Source organism: Tympanuchus pallidicinctus, unplaced genomic scaffold (assembly GCF_026119805.1).
Source record: "Tympanuchus pallidicinctus isolate F22 unplaced genomic scaffold, pur_lepc_1.0 scaffold4, whole genome shotgun sequence".
Taxonomy (NCBI): Eukaryota; Metazoa; Chordata; class Aves; order Galliformes; family Phasianidae; genus Tympanuchus; species Tympanuchus pallidicinctus.
Genome location: NW_026294758.1, coordinates 40,845,280 through 40,866,416, shown reverse-complemented (window position 1 = coordinate 40,866,416; position 21,137 = coordinate 40,845,280). Strand labels below are relative to the sequence as shown.

At 37.3% G+C, this 21,137-nt stretch overlaps 1 protein-coding gene and 1 non-coding gene across 3 annotated transcripts; both read right to left on the bottom strand.

Moving 5' to 3' along the window:
• Positions 1-943: 943 nt before the first annotated feature.
• Positions 944-20,607, bottom strand: HAUS6 (HAUS augmin like complex subunit 6). 2 transcript variants are annotated; one of them, XM_052700948.1, is made up of 17 exons: positions 20,341-20,606; positions 20,036-20,131; positions 19,298-19,376; positions 18,281-18,413; positions 17,588-17,735; positions 14,932-14,997; positions 14,755-14,806; positions 14,335-14,508; positions 13,479-13,663; positions 12,813-12,930; positions 12,101-12,185; positions 11,470-11,551; positions 10,113-10,176; positions 9,261-9,446; positions 8,255-8,390; positions 6,276-7,286; positions 944-2,726 (listed from the first exon to the last, which is right to left on the bottom strand). In XM_052700948.1, exons 1-17 carry the CDS (start codon positions 20,475-20,477, stop codon positions 2,662-2,664), a joined length of 2,817 nt encoding a protein of 938 aa, XP_052556908.1. In that variant the 5' UTR covers positions 20,478-20,606; the 3' UTR covers positions 944-2,661. The 2 variants fall into 2 exon arrangements, with proteins under 2 accessions (XP_052556908.1, XP_052556907.1); XM_052700947.1 differs by lacking the exon at positions 944-2,726 and having other exon boundaries at positions 5,466-7,286; positions 20,341-20,607.
• Positions 10,265-10,394, bottom strand: LOC128089824 (small Cajal body-specific RNA 8). Its single transcript, XR_008210696.1, has one exon. It is a non-coding gene; the product is annotated as a small Cajal body-specific RNA 8 (non-coding RNA).
• Positions 20,608-21,137: the final 530 nt, after the last annotated feature.

Here is a 21,137-nt window from a genome sequence, read left to right as displayed (position 1 = left end):
CCCTGGTGCAACTTGAGGCCATTCCCTTTAATCCTATTGCTAGGATATGGGAGAAGAGGCCGAACCTCACCTCATCACAAACTCTCTTCAGGTTGTTCAAGGGAGAGAAAGGTCACCCCCGAGCCTCCTCCAGTCTGAACAATCCCAGTTCCCTCATCTCTTGATATTTGTGTTCCCGACCACTCACCAGCTTCATTGCCTTTCTCTGGACACACTCCAAGATCTCAATGTCTTTCTTGAACTGAGGAGTCCAAAACTCAACACGGTACTCAAGGTGTGGCCTCATCAGTGCCGAGTACTGAGATACTGGAAATTGTTTAATTTCTGTGATGATCTGATTCCATGCGCCATATTCTTAGCCATTACTACTTAATTCAGAACTGCCAATGTGGCAGCAACCCACATTACGGTTGGATTTTTCGTAAGACAGGCCACACATTATCTACATCCTATTTAGCTGCTCTTGCAAAGTATCTATCCTAGCAGCTTGTGTAGCTTCTGAAAGATTAAGTGCCTCAAAAGCAAACATATACATTATTTGGATAGAGTAAAGGATCCTTTTCAATCCAGATCCAAAAGCTTTAAGTTTAAGGCCTTCATACCAAAACCAACACCAAAACAGAATAATTAAATCACTGTTGCCTTTCTTTAACACAGGTCTCAAAGTCAAATACAAAAGCTTATCAAATAAAGGAATAATGCATACAGAATGAAGAATGGAAGGAGCAGAAGCACTTGCATCTTACAAATAAGACAAATAAAAATACTTTAAAAATGCAGGTTGGTAGCAAAAAATACTTCTCTTTCTGGAGTACATGTATTTATTATTTATTTGTTATTCATCATGTGTAATACATTCCAATCTGACATGAACTCTGTATCAGCATCTTATACATTCCCTCTTTATAATTTTACAGCTTTAAAACAAAGTTTTGAGTCAATATTTTTCCCCACTTCATTTTTTTTTTTTTTTTTTTTTTTTTTTAAACTTGCAAACATGAGAAAATGGATCTTATGTTAGAGGGCATAAAACTAATTATTGCATTGAATGTCTGCATTTGCAGACATTCAAAAGACACAAGTACTAACAATTCTTGCTGCTTTCAGTAGTCTCATCTATTTGCAGAGTTCTCATCTTTTTCATAATTTGCGCATTTACAGAGGAAGGATAACTTTCACTAATTTAAAGCACTCAAAGTTAGTAGTATGTATTTGAAAGATGTATTTGAAACCACACTTGTGGCCAAAAAGTTAAATGCTCTCCTCTTAGAGAGGCAATCCATGTAAAAAGAAAAATGGGAAGTCTCTTTGCCATTTGTATACCTCTGTGCTATGAAAAACAAAAAAGAAAACCAAGAATTACATCATTCAGTACATCCCATATGGAAAAAAGTATTTATAATTTTCCATTTGTAACTTAAGAGCAGCGAATAACATCTGTAGCACTAATGAGTAGTGCATCTTGCTAGCAGGGAACTCCCGTTCCAAGTTCCTTTCCCCATATTCTTACATACCCACAGGAGCACAGCTGACAAACGCACGTCTTCAAGGATGGCACTGAGTGCAAAGGCACAGGCGACACTGGATGCATGTTTGGTAAGAAAAAGTTACGGATCAGTCTTTCCCAGCAGATGCTCTACAGCAGAAAACCTCTTCAGCAGCAATCTCTTGAAACAATTATGTCAAAAAAAATCTGGGAACTTCGAGAAGCAGATCATATTGTCAGAGCACATCTGAACTGATCAGCTCCTTCCCTGGCTTGCGTGACCAAGCTCCTTTGCTAGCATCCTGACCAGTGCACTGTGGTTCCTGCTTTCAAGCATTTTCTGACCAGGGCACAAGTACTTGGTCAGTTTCCTAGGAAGCCTTTGTAAAGTCACCACCACCAAGCTCTAGAACTCAGGTCTGCAAGCAACACAGCTGCGCCTATTTCAGACAGCTGATAGCTGTAGTCTCGAGCTGTTCAACAACTAGATCAACATGGAAATGCACTGTCATAATGTTATTGTCAGTTACTCTGCAGTGTCATAAACATAAATGTATACATTACACACAGTGTACAGATTTATATAAGTCTACTACGGAATATCTACAATCTGAAAATAAAACAGCATTAACTCTACCAGAAATCATAGTTTGAAACTTCAATTTGAAATTTTAGTACAAAGCCTGAAGGAATTGTACCAAAAATTCCACTTCAATTGGAGAAATTTATTAAAGAAAAAGGTCTTTATCAACACTGGAAACTGATGGTAATGCTTGACCATACGTTTCAAGAGGAGAGAATCCAGAATAGGCAGTGCGCAAAAACATTTTCCATTTTAAAGGGGCAGGACAGAGACACCAAATATTTTGCGATTTCTCCTTTGAGACGTTATGTAATTTTAGAAAATGGAAAAACAACATGCTCAACATCTATTTTCAAAGCTGTGTTTACAAAGGAATATATAATTTTGTACATAAGTTTTGAGTTGTTCACAGAAAATTAGTATGGATGACTTGAGACACAAGGGATCAAAGCAAGCAACTGACACTGACAAGAAGTCTGGCACACAGGCCTGGCAAGAAATAGGAGTGCAACTTATCATCTAGACAGTGCTTGGAGAAATTACGAAGTACTCAAGTGCACCGTGATTTTAATACTACCATTGTTCGTATGTTTTACAAGTTTTTTAATAACGATGGTGGTTCCTTTGTGCTCAGCTTCTCATTCAGCTTCTCTTTATCTGCAGGAAAAAAAAAAATGTATTGGTTAACATTGCATAATGTTCAATTAACTAAAGAAATACTGTTCCTAAAGTATCTGCATGTATTAAAAAAGTAATAAAATGTTACTTCCAATTTTGATGGCTGTGAAATGTTCAATTAACTGACAGGAAATACTGTTCCAACAACATTTAGCACACAGTGAAAAAATAGGTATAAAAGAGCACTTCAAGTTTAAGTCTGATAAAATCATCTGTTATCAGTACAGTCACAATTTCATGTTACTAAGTTATTTATATAGGAGAATTAAGTGGAAAATATACAGCATGAGCATTTATGCTCAATTTTAAGAGAAAATTTGGAAGCCTAGATAAGAAAGTTTGGAAGAAGCAAAGCATTAAGGGTTGCTGCCCTGGACTTCAGGAGAGCTGACTTCAACCTCTTCAAAGATTTACTTGGAGGCATCCTTTGGGCTACAGCATTAGAAGGTAAGGGGCCTATTAAAGCTGGTTGACACTTAAACACCACTTTGTCCAATTTTAAGATCAGTGCATCACCTAGTTTCTTACTGAAGTGTAGAGTAAGAAACTGGGGAAAGGTGGCAAGAGGCCTGTGTAAATGAACAAGGAACTCATGGATAAAAGGAAAGAAGGCCCATGAAATATGAAAAAACAGTCTGTCCATCTAGGAAGAACATAAAAATGTTGCCAGTGCCTGTAGGAATGAAACAAGGAGGGCTAATGCCTGCTTGGAATTAAACCTTGCAAAAGAGGTGAAGGATAACAAGAAAGGTTTTTGTTTTTTAAACATATCAACAGTGTTTAAAAAACTAGGGAAAATGTGGGTCCCCTACAAAATGAGGTAGGTGCCTGGTAACAGGGAACACTGAGAAGATGGAGATTTTCAATGATTTCTTTGCTTCAGCCCTTACAAAGACTGCCCCTCAGGAAATTCCAAACCCCGGAGTTAAGAAAGACAGTCCAGGTAAAGAAAGATTCCCTGTTGGTCAAGGATCTGGACAGAGAACACTTAGCTGAAATCAGTGCACACAAATCCATGGGGCATGATGGGATGCACCCATGTGTGCTGAGGGAGCTGGCAGAGGAGGCTGCCGAAGCACTCCCTTATTGATAATCTTTGAAAGCTCTTGGCAAATGGAAGAGGTGCCTGAAGACTGGAGGATAGCCATTGTTGCTCCAGTCTTCAAAAAGGGCAAGAAAGAGAATCCAGGAAACTACAAGCCTCACCTCCAACCCTGGAAAGGTGATGGAACTTGTTCTGGATACCCTCTCCAAGCAATTGGAAGAGAAGAAAGTTATTGAGATTAGTCAACATGGATTCACTAAGGGGAAATCGTGCTTGACGAACCTGGTAGCCTTCTGTGATGTCATCACTGGCTGAGTAGATGCAGAGAGAGCAGTGGATGTAGTTTACCTTGAGTTTAGCAAAGTGTTAAACAGCATCTCCCATAGCATCCTTCATATGACACCTAGAAAGCGTGAGATAGATGAGTTGACTGTGAGGCGGACTGAGGACTGGCAGAGGTAAGAGGATTGTCATCAATGACACAGAGTCTGGTTGGAGGCCTGTAAATAGCATAAACCCCCATGAATAGGTGCTGGGTCTGGTCTTGTTTAACGTCTTCATCAATGATCAGAATTAAAGGATAGAAACCAATCTCAGCAAGTTTGCTGATGATACAAAGCTGTGAGGAATGGCTGACACACCAGAAGAAGGTGCTGCCATTCAACAAGACCTGAACAAACTAGAGAGTAGGGAGGGAGGAAACTAATGAGGTTCAGTAAGAGTAATAATAGCCTTGCATGTGGGGAGTAATAACTGCAGACATCAGTACACGGACTGGGGAATGACCTGCCAGAGAGAACATCTGCGGAGAAGGACCCGGGTGTTCTTGTGGACCATAGGCTGGCCATGAGCCAGCAGTGTGCCCAAAGCAGGCCAACAGTACACCAAAGAGCATTAAAGAGCATGGCCAGCAGGTCGAGGGAGGTAATCCTCCTCCTTTACTCTTCCCTGGTGAAGCCACATTTAAAATATTGTACTCAGTTCTGGGCTCCCCAGTATAAAAAAGACAAGAATCTTGTAGAAGGATTCCAACAGAGGGCCACAAAGATGATAAAGGACCAGTAACATCTCCCATAGGAGTAAAGACTGAGTAACCTGAGTCTGTTCAGCCTGGGGAAAAGATAACTGAGGGGAGATCTAATTCATGTTAATATATACATATGTCTGACCAGATGAGACCAGGCTCTTCCTAGTGTTGCGCAGCAATAGGACAAGGAGTAATGGCCTAAAACTTGAACATAGGAAGTTCCATACAATCATGAAGATGAATGGTGATGAAGCTATGGCACAGATCACCAAAAGAGGCTGTAGAATCTCCTTGTATGGAGACATTCAAGACCTATCTGGATGCCTACCTGTACAACCTATTGTACGATGCCCGCTTAAGCAGGGAGTTGGACTCGATCTCTTGAGGTCCCTTCCAATCCAGGAATTCTGTGATTCTGTATCAAGTAGCCTTTTACATTGGCAGTAGATTAGACCAAAGTATCATCTACTCAGTGCTTTGATATGGAAAAAAGCAAATGGCACTGTCACTGTCACGCACTTACAAGATCTCTTCACAAACCACTATGTCAAAACAATACCAAAGTACAAGTCATACAGTACAAAGTGGGTATCAAAAGAAAGATTTTGTCTTCAGAAGTTAGACTAAGTTATCCTTCTGAAAAATATCTTACAGAGCAGTATCCAGCAGATGCACTGCAGCAGAGTTTTGTTTCTCTTACTAAAAGTGAAGTAAACTAAGCAATATAACCTAAGCCACTGACGTTTACAAACAATGTGAGTCCCTGCATATAGTAAGTTTTCCTTGTCAAGTATTACTTGAAAAAGCATCACTACCTTTTGTGTGGTTATTTAAAGTGGTAATTCTTCACAAAAAGCATAAATCTCACTGCTCCTGAGACTTCTAGTATGACACTAAAAGCATACGTTTTAGTAGTGTATTGCCATTACCAGCCCATCTTTATTTACGTACATAAAAGTTAACTTTGCGTTTCTTAAACCAGTGCTCTAGTGGTTAAACAAAAGAGGACATATAGACTACAAACACGTAACCGAGAACTCCACCAGTTTATATTGCCTACTATATATTCCTAAAGAGTTACACATACTCAGGGTAAACGTATTATTTCAAATCAACTTTGTGAATTCTCAAGATATAACTTCAGAGGACTCTGCTGCTAATGCACGTAGAGTGGTTTTTTTGTTTGTTTTTGTTGTTGTTGTTTTTTTAAATAGCTGTAGGTTTCTTTAGAAAATCAGACAAGTATCTTTTTTCATCCTTGAAAGACATACATAAAACAAGAAAAATAGAACACATATGCTTTGCTTTTGTCCCATCATCTATAAGAAATAAGCATGCAAATAATCTTTTGTCCAACACTTTTACAGGAGGGTTCAGCTATCAGATGACACATGTGGTAGTATAACTGGTGGCAAAATGGACAAAAATCTGGTTGCTAAAGTACATGGGCACTTACCCTTCAATTTATTTATCAGGTCTAATGGGATTTCATTAATTTTTGATGCCATTTCTTCTAGGTGTTCAGAGAAGACCAGCAAAGATGGCAGGGAAGGATTTTTGTCAGGAAGAGATACTGGTGATTTTATCTTGGCAAATTCTTCATCCAAGCTGAAGCGTTCTACAGACATTTGCAAATCGCCTCTTTCTCCTTCATCTGGAGAAAGACTTATGTCTGAGAAATTACTTAAAGATTCATCTCCAATAAACACCTCATGCAGTTCCTGTTCTTCTCCAGATACACTTTTTTTCAGCATTTTGTATCTGCTGAGCAGGGAATCTAGATTTGGCTTTAAATTAAGAATATTCCCGTGATGTACTGTCTTATGTGGTATAAATACACTACCTAAAAAACCTAATCCAGATTCAGACATCACAAATTTATTAGAACTTCTGCTACTAAGCTCTTCTGGAGTAGTCTTATGCAGCATCCCAAAATCATCAACTTCACAGCTCTTAGAACTTAACACTGGAGACGCATTCCACAGCAGATCTTTATCCATTAAACCCAAAAGGTGATCTGAGGGTACAATATTCACTTTACTACTGTCTTCTGAAGAAATACATGCAGTATTCAAGCTCTTCTCTACATACATGCACGGTGATTGTTTTGTTTTTCCTATAAAACTTTCTCCAGAAACAGCGTCCTCTAATTCTTCTTCACTGTCCAAATCCTCTAGTATCTCAGATGTTTCTTCCCAAATCATAGGTACATTGATTTGACTTATCATTTGCTTTAGAACTGCAAATTCTGCAGAACTTCTTTTGGACTTTTGTTCTGACAATGGATAATCAACGTTAGGTACAGCAGATGAAGAGGAACCCCCATCTAAACTAATGGCTGCCTTATCCTGGATTGCAGGACTAGCATCCACTGGAGCATCTATTATTTCTTCGGTTGAAACCAGCTCTGCATTTGACAAGTCTTCAGACTGAATAGCTTTTCTCCATGAGTTTCTAATTTCAGAAACTAATGAAATAAAAACAAATAAAATTTTTTAATTTTTTTCACACTCCCAACCAAACTTTTCTACTGTCCAGTTAATAACATAAGGAAATTAGGAAAAAAATATATATATAAATTATATAAATATAAAATATTTATAAATATATTTTATATTTATATTTATATAAATATATTTATATTATATAAATATATAATAAAATATATTATATAATAATATATACAATAAAATACATATTATATATATATAAATATATTTATATAAATATAAATATAAAATATATTTATAAATATTTTATATATATTATATATATAAATTATATAATGTTATAATGTTATAATATATATATTATAATATGTTATAATATAACATATTAATTGTTATTACATATATATATTTATATATATATGTAATATATATTATATATATAAACATATAATATATAATATATAATATAATATATATATTATATAATATATAATATATAATATATATTATATATATTATATATAATTTATATATATATTATATAAATATAAAATATTTATAAATATATTTTATATTTATATAAAATATAAAAATATTTTATATATTATATATATAGTATATAAATTATATAATATATATAGTATATTATATATATATATATATATATATAACAAGTATAAAGACGTTATTACATACATACATACATATATATATATATACATACATACATATACATATGTATATACATACATATATATACACTTGCCTCACAACAGAAGGGGATTCTACACAGGAAACATCTATGCTAGCGGAAACATTTATGCAAATTTACAGTACTTGCTGATCCTGAGCTACACAAGTGAGACTTTAGGGTTACATGCAGCTTCAGTGAATTTTTCTTCATGTGTGAGACGTACAATGCCAATGAGCTAGCTACATTTCTCATTAGTGATAGCATATAGTATAAACAGCATTTTAGACTCACGCAGATTTTCTGGAGTTCGGTGAATTTGTTTCCTTGTCAAAAATGGGTTAAAATCCAGAAAGTCAATGAGATCATCTGATGCTATTCCTCTTCCTGCATCACTCTGAGGTGACTCTGATGTTATTATTTTTGCAATCTGTAGAATATTACAGAAGAGCAAATTCTGAGAAAGCATAACTTCTTTACTTCCGTTAGCTATGACTCCAAGCAAATCACGTTCTCTTAAGTGACTGGATTAGTTTGGAACCTCCTGATTATTCTGCAATTTACTACTCAGGCTTAAAACGCGACCAGTACTCTACAAACACAAAATGAAGTTATGGCAGCAAAATCAGAATTTGATTAGAAGCTCCCCCATGAATCTACCTTTAAAATGAAAACACACACTCAAAAGATATTTGAGATACTGGTCAAGAATGGTGTAAGTATAAAGGTTAGAGTTCCAAAAATAGAACAGACGACAACTAATTGCCCTCTTTCACTGAAAGATAATTTAATTTTCAAATCAAGATGTGGTGAACGTAATAATCATTCTTCTACAGGAATTCCTTTCCTTTTTTAACTCTTAAGGTGAAAAAAAAAAAAAAAAAAGAAAGAATACTTAAATATTTGCTAAAATTCCCAAAATCTGTTAAATGTTTGAGCCACAGAATTCAAAAACAAAAAGGACTTTCAAATTCTAAATACATGCAGTGGTTCAGAAACTAAAGTATGGAAGGTGTTAAAAATCACATTATGATTCTTTTGGAAGTACTATTCACGTTGCAGTGGCTTAGAAATATTCTGTGCTTTATGCTTTCAGATTGTAGTTCATTGGGACATCATCACTCCTAAAACTCAGTGGCAACTGTCTAGCATGGGAAAAAAAAAAAAACCTTTTACATACACACATGAAAAGAACTACTTTACAAAAATATTTGCAATTTCTTTTCTGAACAGATATTTATTAAATAAAACAAACAAACAAAACAAACAAAACAAACAAACAACAATAACTTTTCCTAACCTCTTCTGCCAATTCTTCTCTAGCTTTCTCAAGAACATCCTTCTTTTCAAGAGGAGCATCTCTCTGGGTAACATGACCTTCTGAGTTTTCCCATGATTCTGATAAGGTGAGCTCATCTTTTCTATCCTCCGAGATCCTTGGAGGCATGGGCTTTTCTTTCCCACTATCTGGTTCACTATGCAAGTCCTAGAGAAATATACAGTAGTTATGAAAAGTTTTAAATTCAAGTCTCAGAAAACTAGCATAAAGGAGATGCTGCACAAATTCTGAGAGCAACAAACTTGGCATTTATATCAGCAAGAATATTTCAAGGTTTTAAATTCTAACTAAATACAAGTTATTGTGACACTCATTTTATTTAAAAAAAAGTAGGACATAAGCAGAGGCTACAATGAAGTGTCACTACTGAACACAGACAATATCAATATCATCTGCAACTACCTTCAAAAAGCTGGAAAGAACAACAGTACAATGGACAACTGTACATACTGTATCTCTGAGATACATATGTATCTCTTGTTTTTGGACACAACATAAAGGAACTTCCTAGTCTGACAATTGCTCACAACAAAAAAAGTCAATTCTGTTTTCACAGGCAGGAAATCTGTGATACACTGGATGTTGTACTAGAAGTCATAATCAAGTTCCCGTATTTCCTACTGCTTGCCTATTTCTTAAGGAAGTTCATGGCAATTAGTTTTCACAGTTTAGGAATGACTCAGAGGAATAGTTGTACTGCTTTAAAAAAAAATTCACAGAAAAACATACTAAGTCCAGGCTTCAAGTAACATCAAAAGTAAATATTAAAGACATTTAAGTTATTGGACAGGCAATAAATCACTTAAGAATAACCTTTTCAGTTAAGAGGTCTTTGTTTTCAGATGTTTCTGACAACTCTGAAGATTTTGAAGAGATCCTTAAAAAAAAAAAAAAAAAAAAAAAAAGGCCATTTTAGAGAAAAACAAAACAAGTAGCATACAAGACTTAGTGCACAGCCACTACACACCTGTGTGCCCCGTATCTGTCCGTTACGATTTCCCTCAATTCGTTCCGGTCATCAGAAGGCAATTTTACTATAGGGAGAACAGGTGACAACTAGAGCAGATTCAGCTCTATTTGTGTATCAGCCTCCCAAACTTGGTAATTATGTAACTTTTTCCCTTAATTAGCAAAGTGAAAGAGAAGGGGTGTTGCAGTATATTTTATAAACAAGTCTTCCATATTCTTCTAACAAAGGCGACTGGAAAACCTTCTGCAGATTTGATGTTCTTCCCCCTAAATATTCATACACACATCACCTGACTACCACATACTCAAGTCTAACCATTTCTGATTATTGCAGCATTAACGGCAAAGCTCTAAAATGTAACATACAGATCTCACTTCTTAGGAAGACAGCCTAAAATATCAATACTTACTCCTGAATGTCTTTACAATCATAAAGAGAAAATAATCCACGCTGTAACAAATCACTGAGAGAAATTCCATTAAGCAATTGGACAATTTTTGAGATTCATATGCAAATAAGCTGCTGATGTCAAAGTATATGATATCAGCATTGTTTTTCTTTGCCAACTCCCTCTCTTCTAGTAGGCAACATTCAAATATTTGTAGGATTTCAATCTTGTGATACGTTTATTAAACTTTCTGGCACTAATGAAATATTGTGTCAAAACCCATTGGAAGACTTCTGGAATTTTGTCTTGTTTTAACCTTTTTTTTTTTTTCTTTTAAATTATAATAAGAGACAGAAAAAAGTTATTTTAGAAGACACAAATCTGGGATTTCTCTTAGATTTGTTTGTTTAGGCTGCTTTATTTGTTTTTAAACACAGAAACAAGGCTCCCAGGAATATCTGTTTTCTTATTCTCAGACTATGATGAAAATACATCTACATCAACCTAGTCTGAGAAGAATCACCCAGTCTCCCCTTTGCCTCTTAAAACTTAATTGAATGTAGTTAAAAAGTTGCAGCTAAAATCTTGCTGTTCAGCTGCTGCACACTATCAGCCAGCAGTTGCTTACCAGTCTCCAGGTGCAGAAAGCCATAGTTACTTTACTTTTTACTTACCCTATCAGGTGGACATAACAAGCAAGGAGAGCATTACTGAAATATTCCACTTATGCTCACAAAATAAGTTTCCATCATTTCCACTGATGTTGGCTGTTAGTTTGTTTTTTTTAAATCAATTTCTTGTTAAAGTCATACCATCTAGTTGGTGTTAACGATGATGAGACACTGGTGGTTGATTCACTGTTCTCATAACTTATCTCCCAAAGGTCTAGAATATCTAGAAAAGCAAGTAAGTGTTTTAGTATTGCTGCTTCTTTTGTTGTTGCTGAGCCTTTGTGGGCAATACAGGTAACTCACACCACAGACGTAGAATATTCACAGGACAGGCTCCTCCAGTACTTAAAGAGAAATAACTCAATATAGCCACTGCAGATGAATCTTAACCCATTTGCTCATTAAGCTCCTGCAGGCACAGATCCAACTAGCAGCCAGCACCCATTTGTGCTGCTCCTGAATGCCTGTTCGAGAGGGAAGATTCCACATGCTCCCCTGAATGAACTATGTTGACAAAATGAAAGGCAATTATTCTACGTATTCATTCACAACTAAATTACCAAAGTCTAACAAGGAAATCTGCAAACAAAAAGCAGGGAGTCTTAATATTGGTGATAGTCTGATGTAGTAGATGGTTGGGCTGCGTTGGATGATCTTGGAAGTCTTTTGCAACACCTGTGATTCTACAATTCAGTGATTCTGGGTTCCATGAAAACTCATAAAAGTTGAGGTGGGGGTGGGGAAAAAGGAAAAGCTTCTCTAGTTCACACACCTGAATCTGATCCTGGATTTTGAGAAAAGATATAATCTTCACAATCTTTTTCTGCTTCTGATACAGCCTGTACCACACCCAGATCCTTTCAAAAGAAAAATTACACAAACAATGAGAAAAAACTGTGTAACATCAGCAATTAACAGGCAGTTATTTATAGTAGCTTTTCTGCAAATGAGAAGCCAGGCTCAACATGCAGCTTTTGATCACTACTGGGGCAAGGATATAACCTTAGATTTTTGTACAGATGCGAGCGTCAGAATGGAATTTCTATTGTTCATCAAGGAGATCCCTTTAAAGGGGAAAATACAATTCAGTAGATGTCCAGTAATAGCACATAAAAGCTCAATGTCTACAGCAGAGGGAAAAAGAAGTATGTATTGTTGATATATAAATTAATCAACTCTTATTTGTGCTGTCAAGGCAGTTCCACCCACTACATTAAATGAAGTCACACCAGCTGTCACTAAGTTGAGCATATTTTCTTTGCAAAGAAAAACTACTTCAGAAAGCAATCTCTGCTATACTGTGCTATACTCTGCTATACTTCACTAGAAAGCAATCTCTGCTATACTGTGCTATACTCTGCTATACTTCACTAACCATGAAGTTCAACAAAGATGTACAGCATCATACGACAACGAAAAACACCAGCACAGATGCACTTCATCCCTTCTCTTCCCCAGCATCAGATCAACTGAGCACTACTTACTAAATCCTGATTGCAGAGTGAAGACCAGCCAGGAGAGCGTTCCCACTTCATTATCCACTCTTTCTGTCTTCTAGAATTTGATTTATTCAAAATAAAGCACTTATTTTCTATGCTTTGTCTGCAAAGGAAGAAAGATCATTATGTTGGAGTAAAAATTATACTTAAAAACACATCATAATAACAATCAAATGTTCCCCTTATCCTACAAAACCTCTGATATGCAACAACACATTTGTGCTTGCACTAGAATCTAACAGAAATTCACAACCTAAAAAACAGCTGCTGCATTGTCTTTATGTTTCCTTACAGTGGAAGAACTACATTCAAATACATGCTTAAACTTTCCCTGACTCAGTTTCAGATAAAATTTTGCAATCTCAGAACTTATTGATGCAATATTGAAAAAGCAAATCAGCTAATTAACCAAGTCTCCAGAAACAAACCCCTACAGTATCTATGGAGCAAGGGAAAAAAAAAAACCTGAAGTTACTTAATAACAAATTCCAGTTTAAAAATTATACGGATGGATCAAGACAAATATGAATTTGTCAAACCAAACCTACACGTTCCCACTATAAGCAATTCTTTCAGGAAAGACTCAAGGATAAGATGACATGATTTACACAATAAACAACAGAGAACCAGACAAAAATTCCAGATAATTACCTCACTGCTTCCAAATGCAATAGCATTTTACTTTGTAACGTAGCCATATTCACAATGGGCTGTAAGTGGTTTTTTGAGTCAAACGGATACGATTCATCTCTTAAAATTCTTAGGGCTTCATTTAATAGTTGAATGACTGTTAAAAAGTTCAGCTTTTCACCTTCATATAAATTTCCCGTACACACCTTGAAATATTGCAAGCAAAAGGAAAACGTGTTACTGAACAGTAAGAACACATCAGTAACAGGAAGTTTTGTCTTCTGTATTCACAGCAAGGATAATGTTTGCACTGTGATTCACAGCCCGTACTTTGATTCGGTTCCAACTGTTTCATTTAAAAAAAAATCTGAAAAAAAGGAAAAAACTCCACACCCCTGATTTAAGCCTCAGATTGGTTTTCTCAAGCATAATCTGCTTGAAGGCAGCCTAAAAAGCAGTGTGAACTAAAAATGCATAAACTAATGGAACTATTCCATTTAATCACTGCCTCAAAAGATAGAGCAGGCCTAAATACCACCCTGTACTCCATGCTGGAAACAAAATCAATTTGGTACTGTAGTTTAAATGACAAACTTATTTTATAGTCTCAGTTGGGCAAAAATTCAAGTATTGACTAGACAAACCTAGCAATGCAGTTACTGCATGTCAAACTTCAAAAGAAAACAATTCAAAAACTGCCAATACAGAACAGCAGCATAATCATACAAGCTTTTACAATCATTTTACATGTTTTGTTTATCCTTGCAACCATCTTTATCATCTGTGAAAGGTATTTAATTCTAAAGTAAATTCTAAAGTAAAAAAAAAAAAAAAAAAAAAAAAGCAAAACATTTTAGCATGGACAAAAATTACTTACTGCTTGAGTTTCGTTTTCAAGTTTGTCAACCAACAGACGTGGGATACTGACAACAACATTACTTCCATCGAGAACGATCTGATCAACATGACCTCCACATACAGACTCTACAATTTCCATTTCCTTTTTCAGAGATGAAAAGGTTTCCGTTATCAATGTCCACATACTACGAACCTTAATGATAAAGAAGGACAAAAATTCTATGTTAAAACACCTATTATAATAACATAATACAATAACAAAATAGCATACAGGCAGAAGAGACAGCTAGGTAGCATAACCACAGGTAGACAAGTAGAAATACCAGTATGGCGATAAATATTACACAAATATTATAAATATGGTGATCATCTGCCACAAAGGGGGGGAAAAAGGGGTGGGACAGGGTAGTGGAAGGGGCAGGAAAGGTCAAAAGCTCACCTTTTGAATTCTCTCAGCTCTGTCTTTTTTGTTTTGTTCCTTTGATTCCATCCTACATGCAAATGAAAGAGAAAAGTTCAAGTGGATTACAGTAAAATTGAAGTCAATAATACTTCATATAAATTAATTTTAAAATTGTTTTATTTATCTAGTGTAGTTCCAAGGAGAAATACTTACTTCTGCAACTGTTGCTGGAGGTGTGCATATTCACATTTCATCTGTTTTATTTCTTTAATTAAACACCTAAAGAAAAAAAATTACAGTCATCCCAGATTCTCAAAACTCCACGCTTTTGTTTTGCTGCTTCCAGAATTTTACTCACTAAATGATTATATTCATTCCAGATCTGAGCAATTCAGTTATTTTGGAACAACGTAAAAATTGATATGAAAGATCCTGACCACAACCCTGAGAAGAAAGACAGCCAGAAAAACCACTAAAAATTTGTAAATTAAGCTGTCATATTCCCCTGCAGTAGCTTAAATTTTATTAGACCCAAAATGTATTTTTTCTAAAAATTTCTTTGTTGTTTATCAGTATAAACTTTTAAATATATTCATCAACTGTACATGGCCCTGTTAAGACCAGTCTTGAAAACTGTGTAGGAAATTCTACCACCTCTTCAGTGTTTTTAACTGTTTTCACATGAGAAACTTTTTTTCTTTGTATATCCAGAGTTTCCCCCCTGAAGCACCTTGTGCCTCTTGTTCTGTCATTGTAAATTGATGTGAAGTACCTCCATCTCTTTTTTAGCTACCCTTTAGATAAGGGAAAAGTACACCCCAAAACATAGTGATCTATGTGTGATTAAATAGTGATAGTGATTAAATAAACCCAACTACAACCTTTCCTCATGTGTCAAGTTTTCAAAAGTTCTAAGCATGGAGTTTCTGTTCAAGAATCTCCTTAGTTTTCAATGTCTCTCTTCAATTGGAGGTACCAAAACTGAACACAGTATTCCAGGTGCAGTATAAGTAGAGCAAACCAGAGTGAAATATATCTATCCTATGTTCTGCTGCCTGTACTCCTTTTCCATACAGAATGCTATTGATCACCTCTGCTGCCAGAGCACTCTGCAGGCTCACGCTCAGGTTGCAGACCAACGAAATCCTCACTGCTGGCTGCTTTTGGTAGAGTTGCTTCCCCATCAGTAATTCACCAGATCAAATGGCTGCTTTGTTCAATCCCAAATTTCACATTCATCTTCATTAAACCTCATACAGTTCTTGTGAATCAAATCCAGCGTGACCTGTTTTTGTTCTAGCATGACTAACTGTTTTCATAAGGCATCAACTGCAAATCTGACTGCACTCATCCCACTCATCCAGACTCTTTATAAAAGTGAAGAATAAGTCAAGATCAACTCCACAGGAACTCCAATCATGATGAGCTGCCAGTTAGCCTTTGAGGTATTACTACCCTTTGGGTGATTTAACTGTATTGCTGCACACCTGAAAGATACTTCTATATCCTTATCTGGAACACAGTCACCTTTTATGCTACTTATTAACTTCTGAATTTTAAAAGTTGTTCACCATTTCAAAAGGTTGGTTTCCTGTAGTGCATGCTTTTTTTACTTCCATTTAACAGGATGGACCATTTCTGAGCTTCAACAATGGTTTCTCTGAGAATATCCTGGAACCTCTCAGCTCCTCTTCCTTCCAAAAAATACCTCATAACAGCTGCCAAGTAGAAACCTGCTCTTAACCTCAGTGTCTTTTCAATTCTAGTTGTCTTCCTCTCATTCCCTTGGATCTTAAGTTCTGTGATCTTGGCTGAGCTGATGATAAAGCTCCTGTTCACAGTTATGCCTCCAGACAAGTCTCCCTTAAGTCAGTCAATCCAAAATAATTCCTACTCAGCACACCCAGTGACTGTATTAAAGTCATCCTCAGTGCAGTACAGAAGTTGCCTAGTTGCTTATGCACCACTACATGGCCTTTCCAGCATAAACTGAAGTCATCAGTATGAACTGGGGTCTGGAGGCCTGAAATGTGTTTCATTTGTCTAAGAAGGCTTTATGAACTTTCCCTAATCAAGGAATGTTATACACCACCTTTCATGATGACATCTCGGATTTTGATCCAAAGGCATGACATGGACTGGTCTCCTTTTATATAATTAAGCTCCATGCACTGAAACTTCTTTTTATCTACACTACAATCCCTCCACCTTTTATGCTCTTTCCTAAAAAGCTTGCAACTGCCCACTACATCTCTCCAATCATGTGAAGTATCTCACCTAAATTATGTAAATTCCAATGCAAATCTACTCTATGCCTGTATACAGAGTTAATTATTATTTCTAACCAAACTGGAAGCATTTCTCACGAGAAAGAATAAATCACTGAATATCCCAAGTTAAAAAGGATCCCCAAGGCTCACTGAGTCCAACTCTTGGCTCCACACAGCCCCACACAAAATTGAAAAAAATATTTTTGACAGTGTTAGGCAAAGAAAGAACAGCAAATTTTGGTGAATTAACTAAGAGTTACACAAATAAAATCCTACACCATAAAGCAAAGACTTCACATTATATTCTGAAACTGTTATCTTCTCATGTAAGATCCTTCAAATAGCGCCACACATGCAGAATTCTATATGCTCAGTGACCAGGTAGTTGCATCTTCCAATATACAGCATCTCCTAACTGAAGAAGTAATTGCCTACAAATAGTATGTTAAAATTAATTAAAGGAGGCAAATGTGGAGCAAAGTAATGAATTCAGCACAACTCACAAAGGAAGTGAGATACATCCTGCTCAGATCCTTTCAAAAGTACACACAAAAAGTCAGCTTTTATGAAAATACTGTTTCTTTAAAGGCATTACTCACTGGGATGTTTTCTTATATTTTCGGATGATATAATCCTTCCTCAGTAAAATCTGCAGAAGTTCATTACGTGCCACTCTGCATCTTTCATCTGCCTTACGCAAATCCTCAGGACTGAAGCACGCAGCTTTAACAAAAGGTATTTTGCTGTCTAAAAGAAAATTAATATTTGGATTGCATGATTCACTTTTAGGAAACAGATAACTTCCTAGTCTCCCTAATTTTAATTAAGAGAACTATATGTAAGGTTGCCCATTTTACCTGGACTGAAGCAGGCTATGCAGTATACTATCTTTTCTGACAGCTTTCTCCATTCCCTCCTTCCCCCTCACACCTTTTTCCTGTTCTTTATGCCAAGAAACCACAAAATGTCTACAACAGGTAGTCTACATCCTTCAGAATCCTCGCATTGTGAAAAAGAGCACGTAATAAAAAAACACTTTTGGAGTAAATCATCATGTTGATGCACAGTCAACATTATGTACATGAACCTAGGACCAAGATCTGCAAAGTAACAGTAAGCCACGCAGTCTGCATTGTTCTATGAGTTCTATGCAAGCACACAGCACCTTTGTGAGAGATTTTCAGCTAAGCAACTGACACAGACCTACTTTCAGCTTTTGGCATGCATTCAGAACTTCAGACATTAATTGACAGTGATAAATGAAATAACATTACTGTTCCATAACAGCTTACCTGCAGAGCTCTTTTTCAGATCTTTAACTACTACATATCTTGCAAACCGGTACATTAAGTGAATAAATTTATGACCAGTAGAATAAAGAAAAAAAGAAGCTGCAGCTTGAGGAATACCACTTCCCTCTTCATTCTAGATGTGAAATTGATTTTAAATATACAATTAGTCAAAAAAATAATAGCTATAAACAGCCACCAAACATTCTTGTGCAAAGAACACAGAAGCACAACATCCTACTTGCTTGCAAGTCCAATGAAAACCTAATCTGCTTTGTCACTATATCTGATGGTTATTCTACTCCAAGAAAGAAACTAATATTTTCTGAACATTCTTCTATGACCCATAGTTCCATACAAAAAAGTATGAAGTACAAAAAAACATGAAGTACATAAAGATTTCTTAAACAAATGCAGCACCAGAAGGCTTAAGAAGTCAATGATACCTAAAACAAGAAATTTTGTTTTGTCTCTTTAGAACAATGCCCTTAAACTTTATAGTCAAATTTCCCTGTATGTAAAGAGCAATCTTAAGTTTTTAAAGTATTTGAAATCACTTTTAAATAATAAATACCTTTCCATTTAACTTTACCAAGTATCTTCCAAGTTAGAGCAAATTACAAGGCTGCTCTGAAATTATTAGCTCCTTTTATCTGTTCTATTTCCAAGGAAATAAGCAGGAGGCAGTACTTTCAGAGCAACCTCTGTAGTTCCATCCATACAAGCATCATACAGGCTTTTGGATCTCTTCTTACACAGGATATTATGTGATTCCATAACCACCGAATATGATCAACCAGAAGAAATACATAGCAGCTTTTGCATCCAAGATTCAACCTCTGTCGTAACACAGCTTTTACTGAGGAAGGATATGATACACTACACAAAATAAGGCATTAACTAAAACCTATTCCTTTGATTTAAAACTCAGTTATGTTCTTTCAGAGCAAACAACAACAAAGAAAGAATGACGTCAGAGAAACCAACAGACAATCAGTTTCCACTCCTCTTAACACTTACTGAAATTTCTTTCAGCCATGAGCTGCACAGTTTTCTGAATTCAAGATCTGAAGGTTTTACATCTGGAAACATACAGTTTCTTTCCATTTTAAAGAGGCAACAGGAGAGGAGAGAGGAAAAAATATATTTTAATATATCTTCAAGTATTCAGTTACATTGTTCATACGTTGTAAACAAAGTTTTACCTGTGATGCCATCTGAGAATGACGCATGATGCCCAGACCAAAAACAACAAGAAGCATATTAAAACAAGATTTCTCTTGATGTGAGAATTATGGACTTATTCAGAGAGAGATTTGTCTGTACTTGTTTTAGACTCAGAAAAAGCAGCCTGAATGCTTACAGCTTTTGTATCCTTCCCCCCACAGTTTATTTAATCGGTAAGCTACTAAAGCAATTCTGTCATACCAGAAAACATGAAGACGGGATTCTTATCACACTGAAAATTTTCAGCAGCAATCTCTAAACTGGGAGAAATTATTCAGTGTTTGGTGCGGAAAACAAAAGGCAGAGACAGATTACTCTGCTTCTGCAGAAACACTAAGTTTATCAAAGTACAGCCGCTGTGTCTAAAATAAGTTTCCAAACTACAGATAAAGGGGAAACAAATCCACTGAAAGAATGCCATTTTCCCACAGTACTCCTCAAGAGACCGCTTTTTCCCTTCACTAATTGTTACACCATATTCTTTACGACGTGCACAGCACTGAACAAAACAACACTGAACAAATCACTCACCTGAAAGTGTTTACTGCCCGCTGCTTGTCCAGCTTAGTGAACAAAAACACGGCAATAACGTGGAAAGTGCTGTAGCTCGGCATGTCAAAGGCAGTCCTAAAAACACACATACAGCCACATGACAAGGAGCAAAGCAGCCAAGCTTACAGAGCGTTTAACCCATCACTTAAGAGTAACACAGAACGTTACTTTATATTGAAGTATTACGAACTGTAACTTAAATACTGAAGCAATCCCGATGCCTCCACGCCACACCTTGGAGGCCCCCCGCGCCCTCCTCCACCCCGGCGCTCCCTCGGCCTTACGGTCCCAGCAGCAGGTTGGTGCCCGAAGCCCCTTCGGCAGCCTTCGGATCGAAGCCCAGAGCCAAAAGGTAGAGCCAGAGATGCTCCCTCTCCCAGTTCCACTCCGCGCCCACGGCGCCCGGACGCCGCCGGAACATCTTTCTCTTAAGGAGCAAGCAGAACTGGAAGCCGGGCCACGGCCGCCTACCCCAACGGCAGCCACGCCGCCATCTCCCGCTTCCCGCCCGAACTCGCCGCGCCGCGGAGCCGCGAGACCACGCGCAGGCGCTGATTGGACAGGATCGAGCCGCGTCCTGTCGGTGGTGACGCCGCGCTCCGAGTCCGTTAGGCGCGCTGCATGCTGGGAAGTGGAGTCCGGGCACAGCCGGGAGGGACGGCGCATGCCTAGAAGAGCCGAGCTGCGAGGGCCTACCGCGGGGGTAGCAGCGCCAGGCCTGCAGGGCCGGGCTGCCCTGTCGGGGCCTCCCTGGCTTAGGTGATCGTATAACCTCACCGCGAAAACCAAGTAAAACTCGCACCGACAGCAGGCTGTGCAGTTCAGTCTTTTATTTCAAGGCATTTCTGTGGCCGGACGCGGCCGGGGAGGCGGTGCCGGGCCCATCCCCAGGCGCGCTGTCCCTGCCGACGCGCGGCCCCGCGCCCAAGCGCGGTTGTGATCCCCAGAGAAACGCAGCGAGCGGCGTCCGCCCGGCACCGCTCACTCAGAAAGCGCTGTGTGCTCTCTAGCGCGGCTTCGGCATTTCCTAGCAAGCAGTTAACCCGGTGTTTGTTTAATTGTGAGAAGGTTACTGCTGACA

Excerpts from the sequence above, each read along its gene's own strand:
- HAUS6 (XM_052700947.1), bottom strand. The coding sequence starts at position 20,477 with ATGTTCCGGCGGCGTCCGGGCGCCGTGGGCGCGGAGTGGAACTGGGAG. Across the intron at positions 12,931-13,478 it reads TTGCATTTGGAAGCAGTGAG|ACAAAGCATAGAAAATAAGT; the intron begins GTAATTATCTGG and ends CTTCCTTTGCAG. Across the intron at positions 9,447-10,112 it reads AAGACCTCTTAACTGAAAAG|GACTTGCATAGTGAACCAGA; the intron begins GTTATTCTTAAG and ends ATATTTCTCTAG.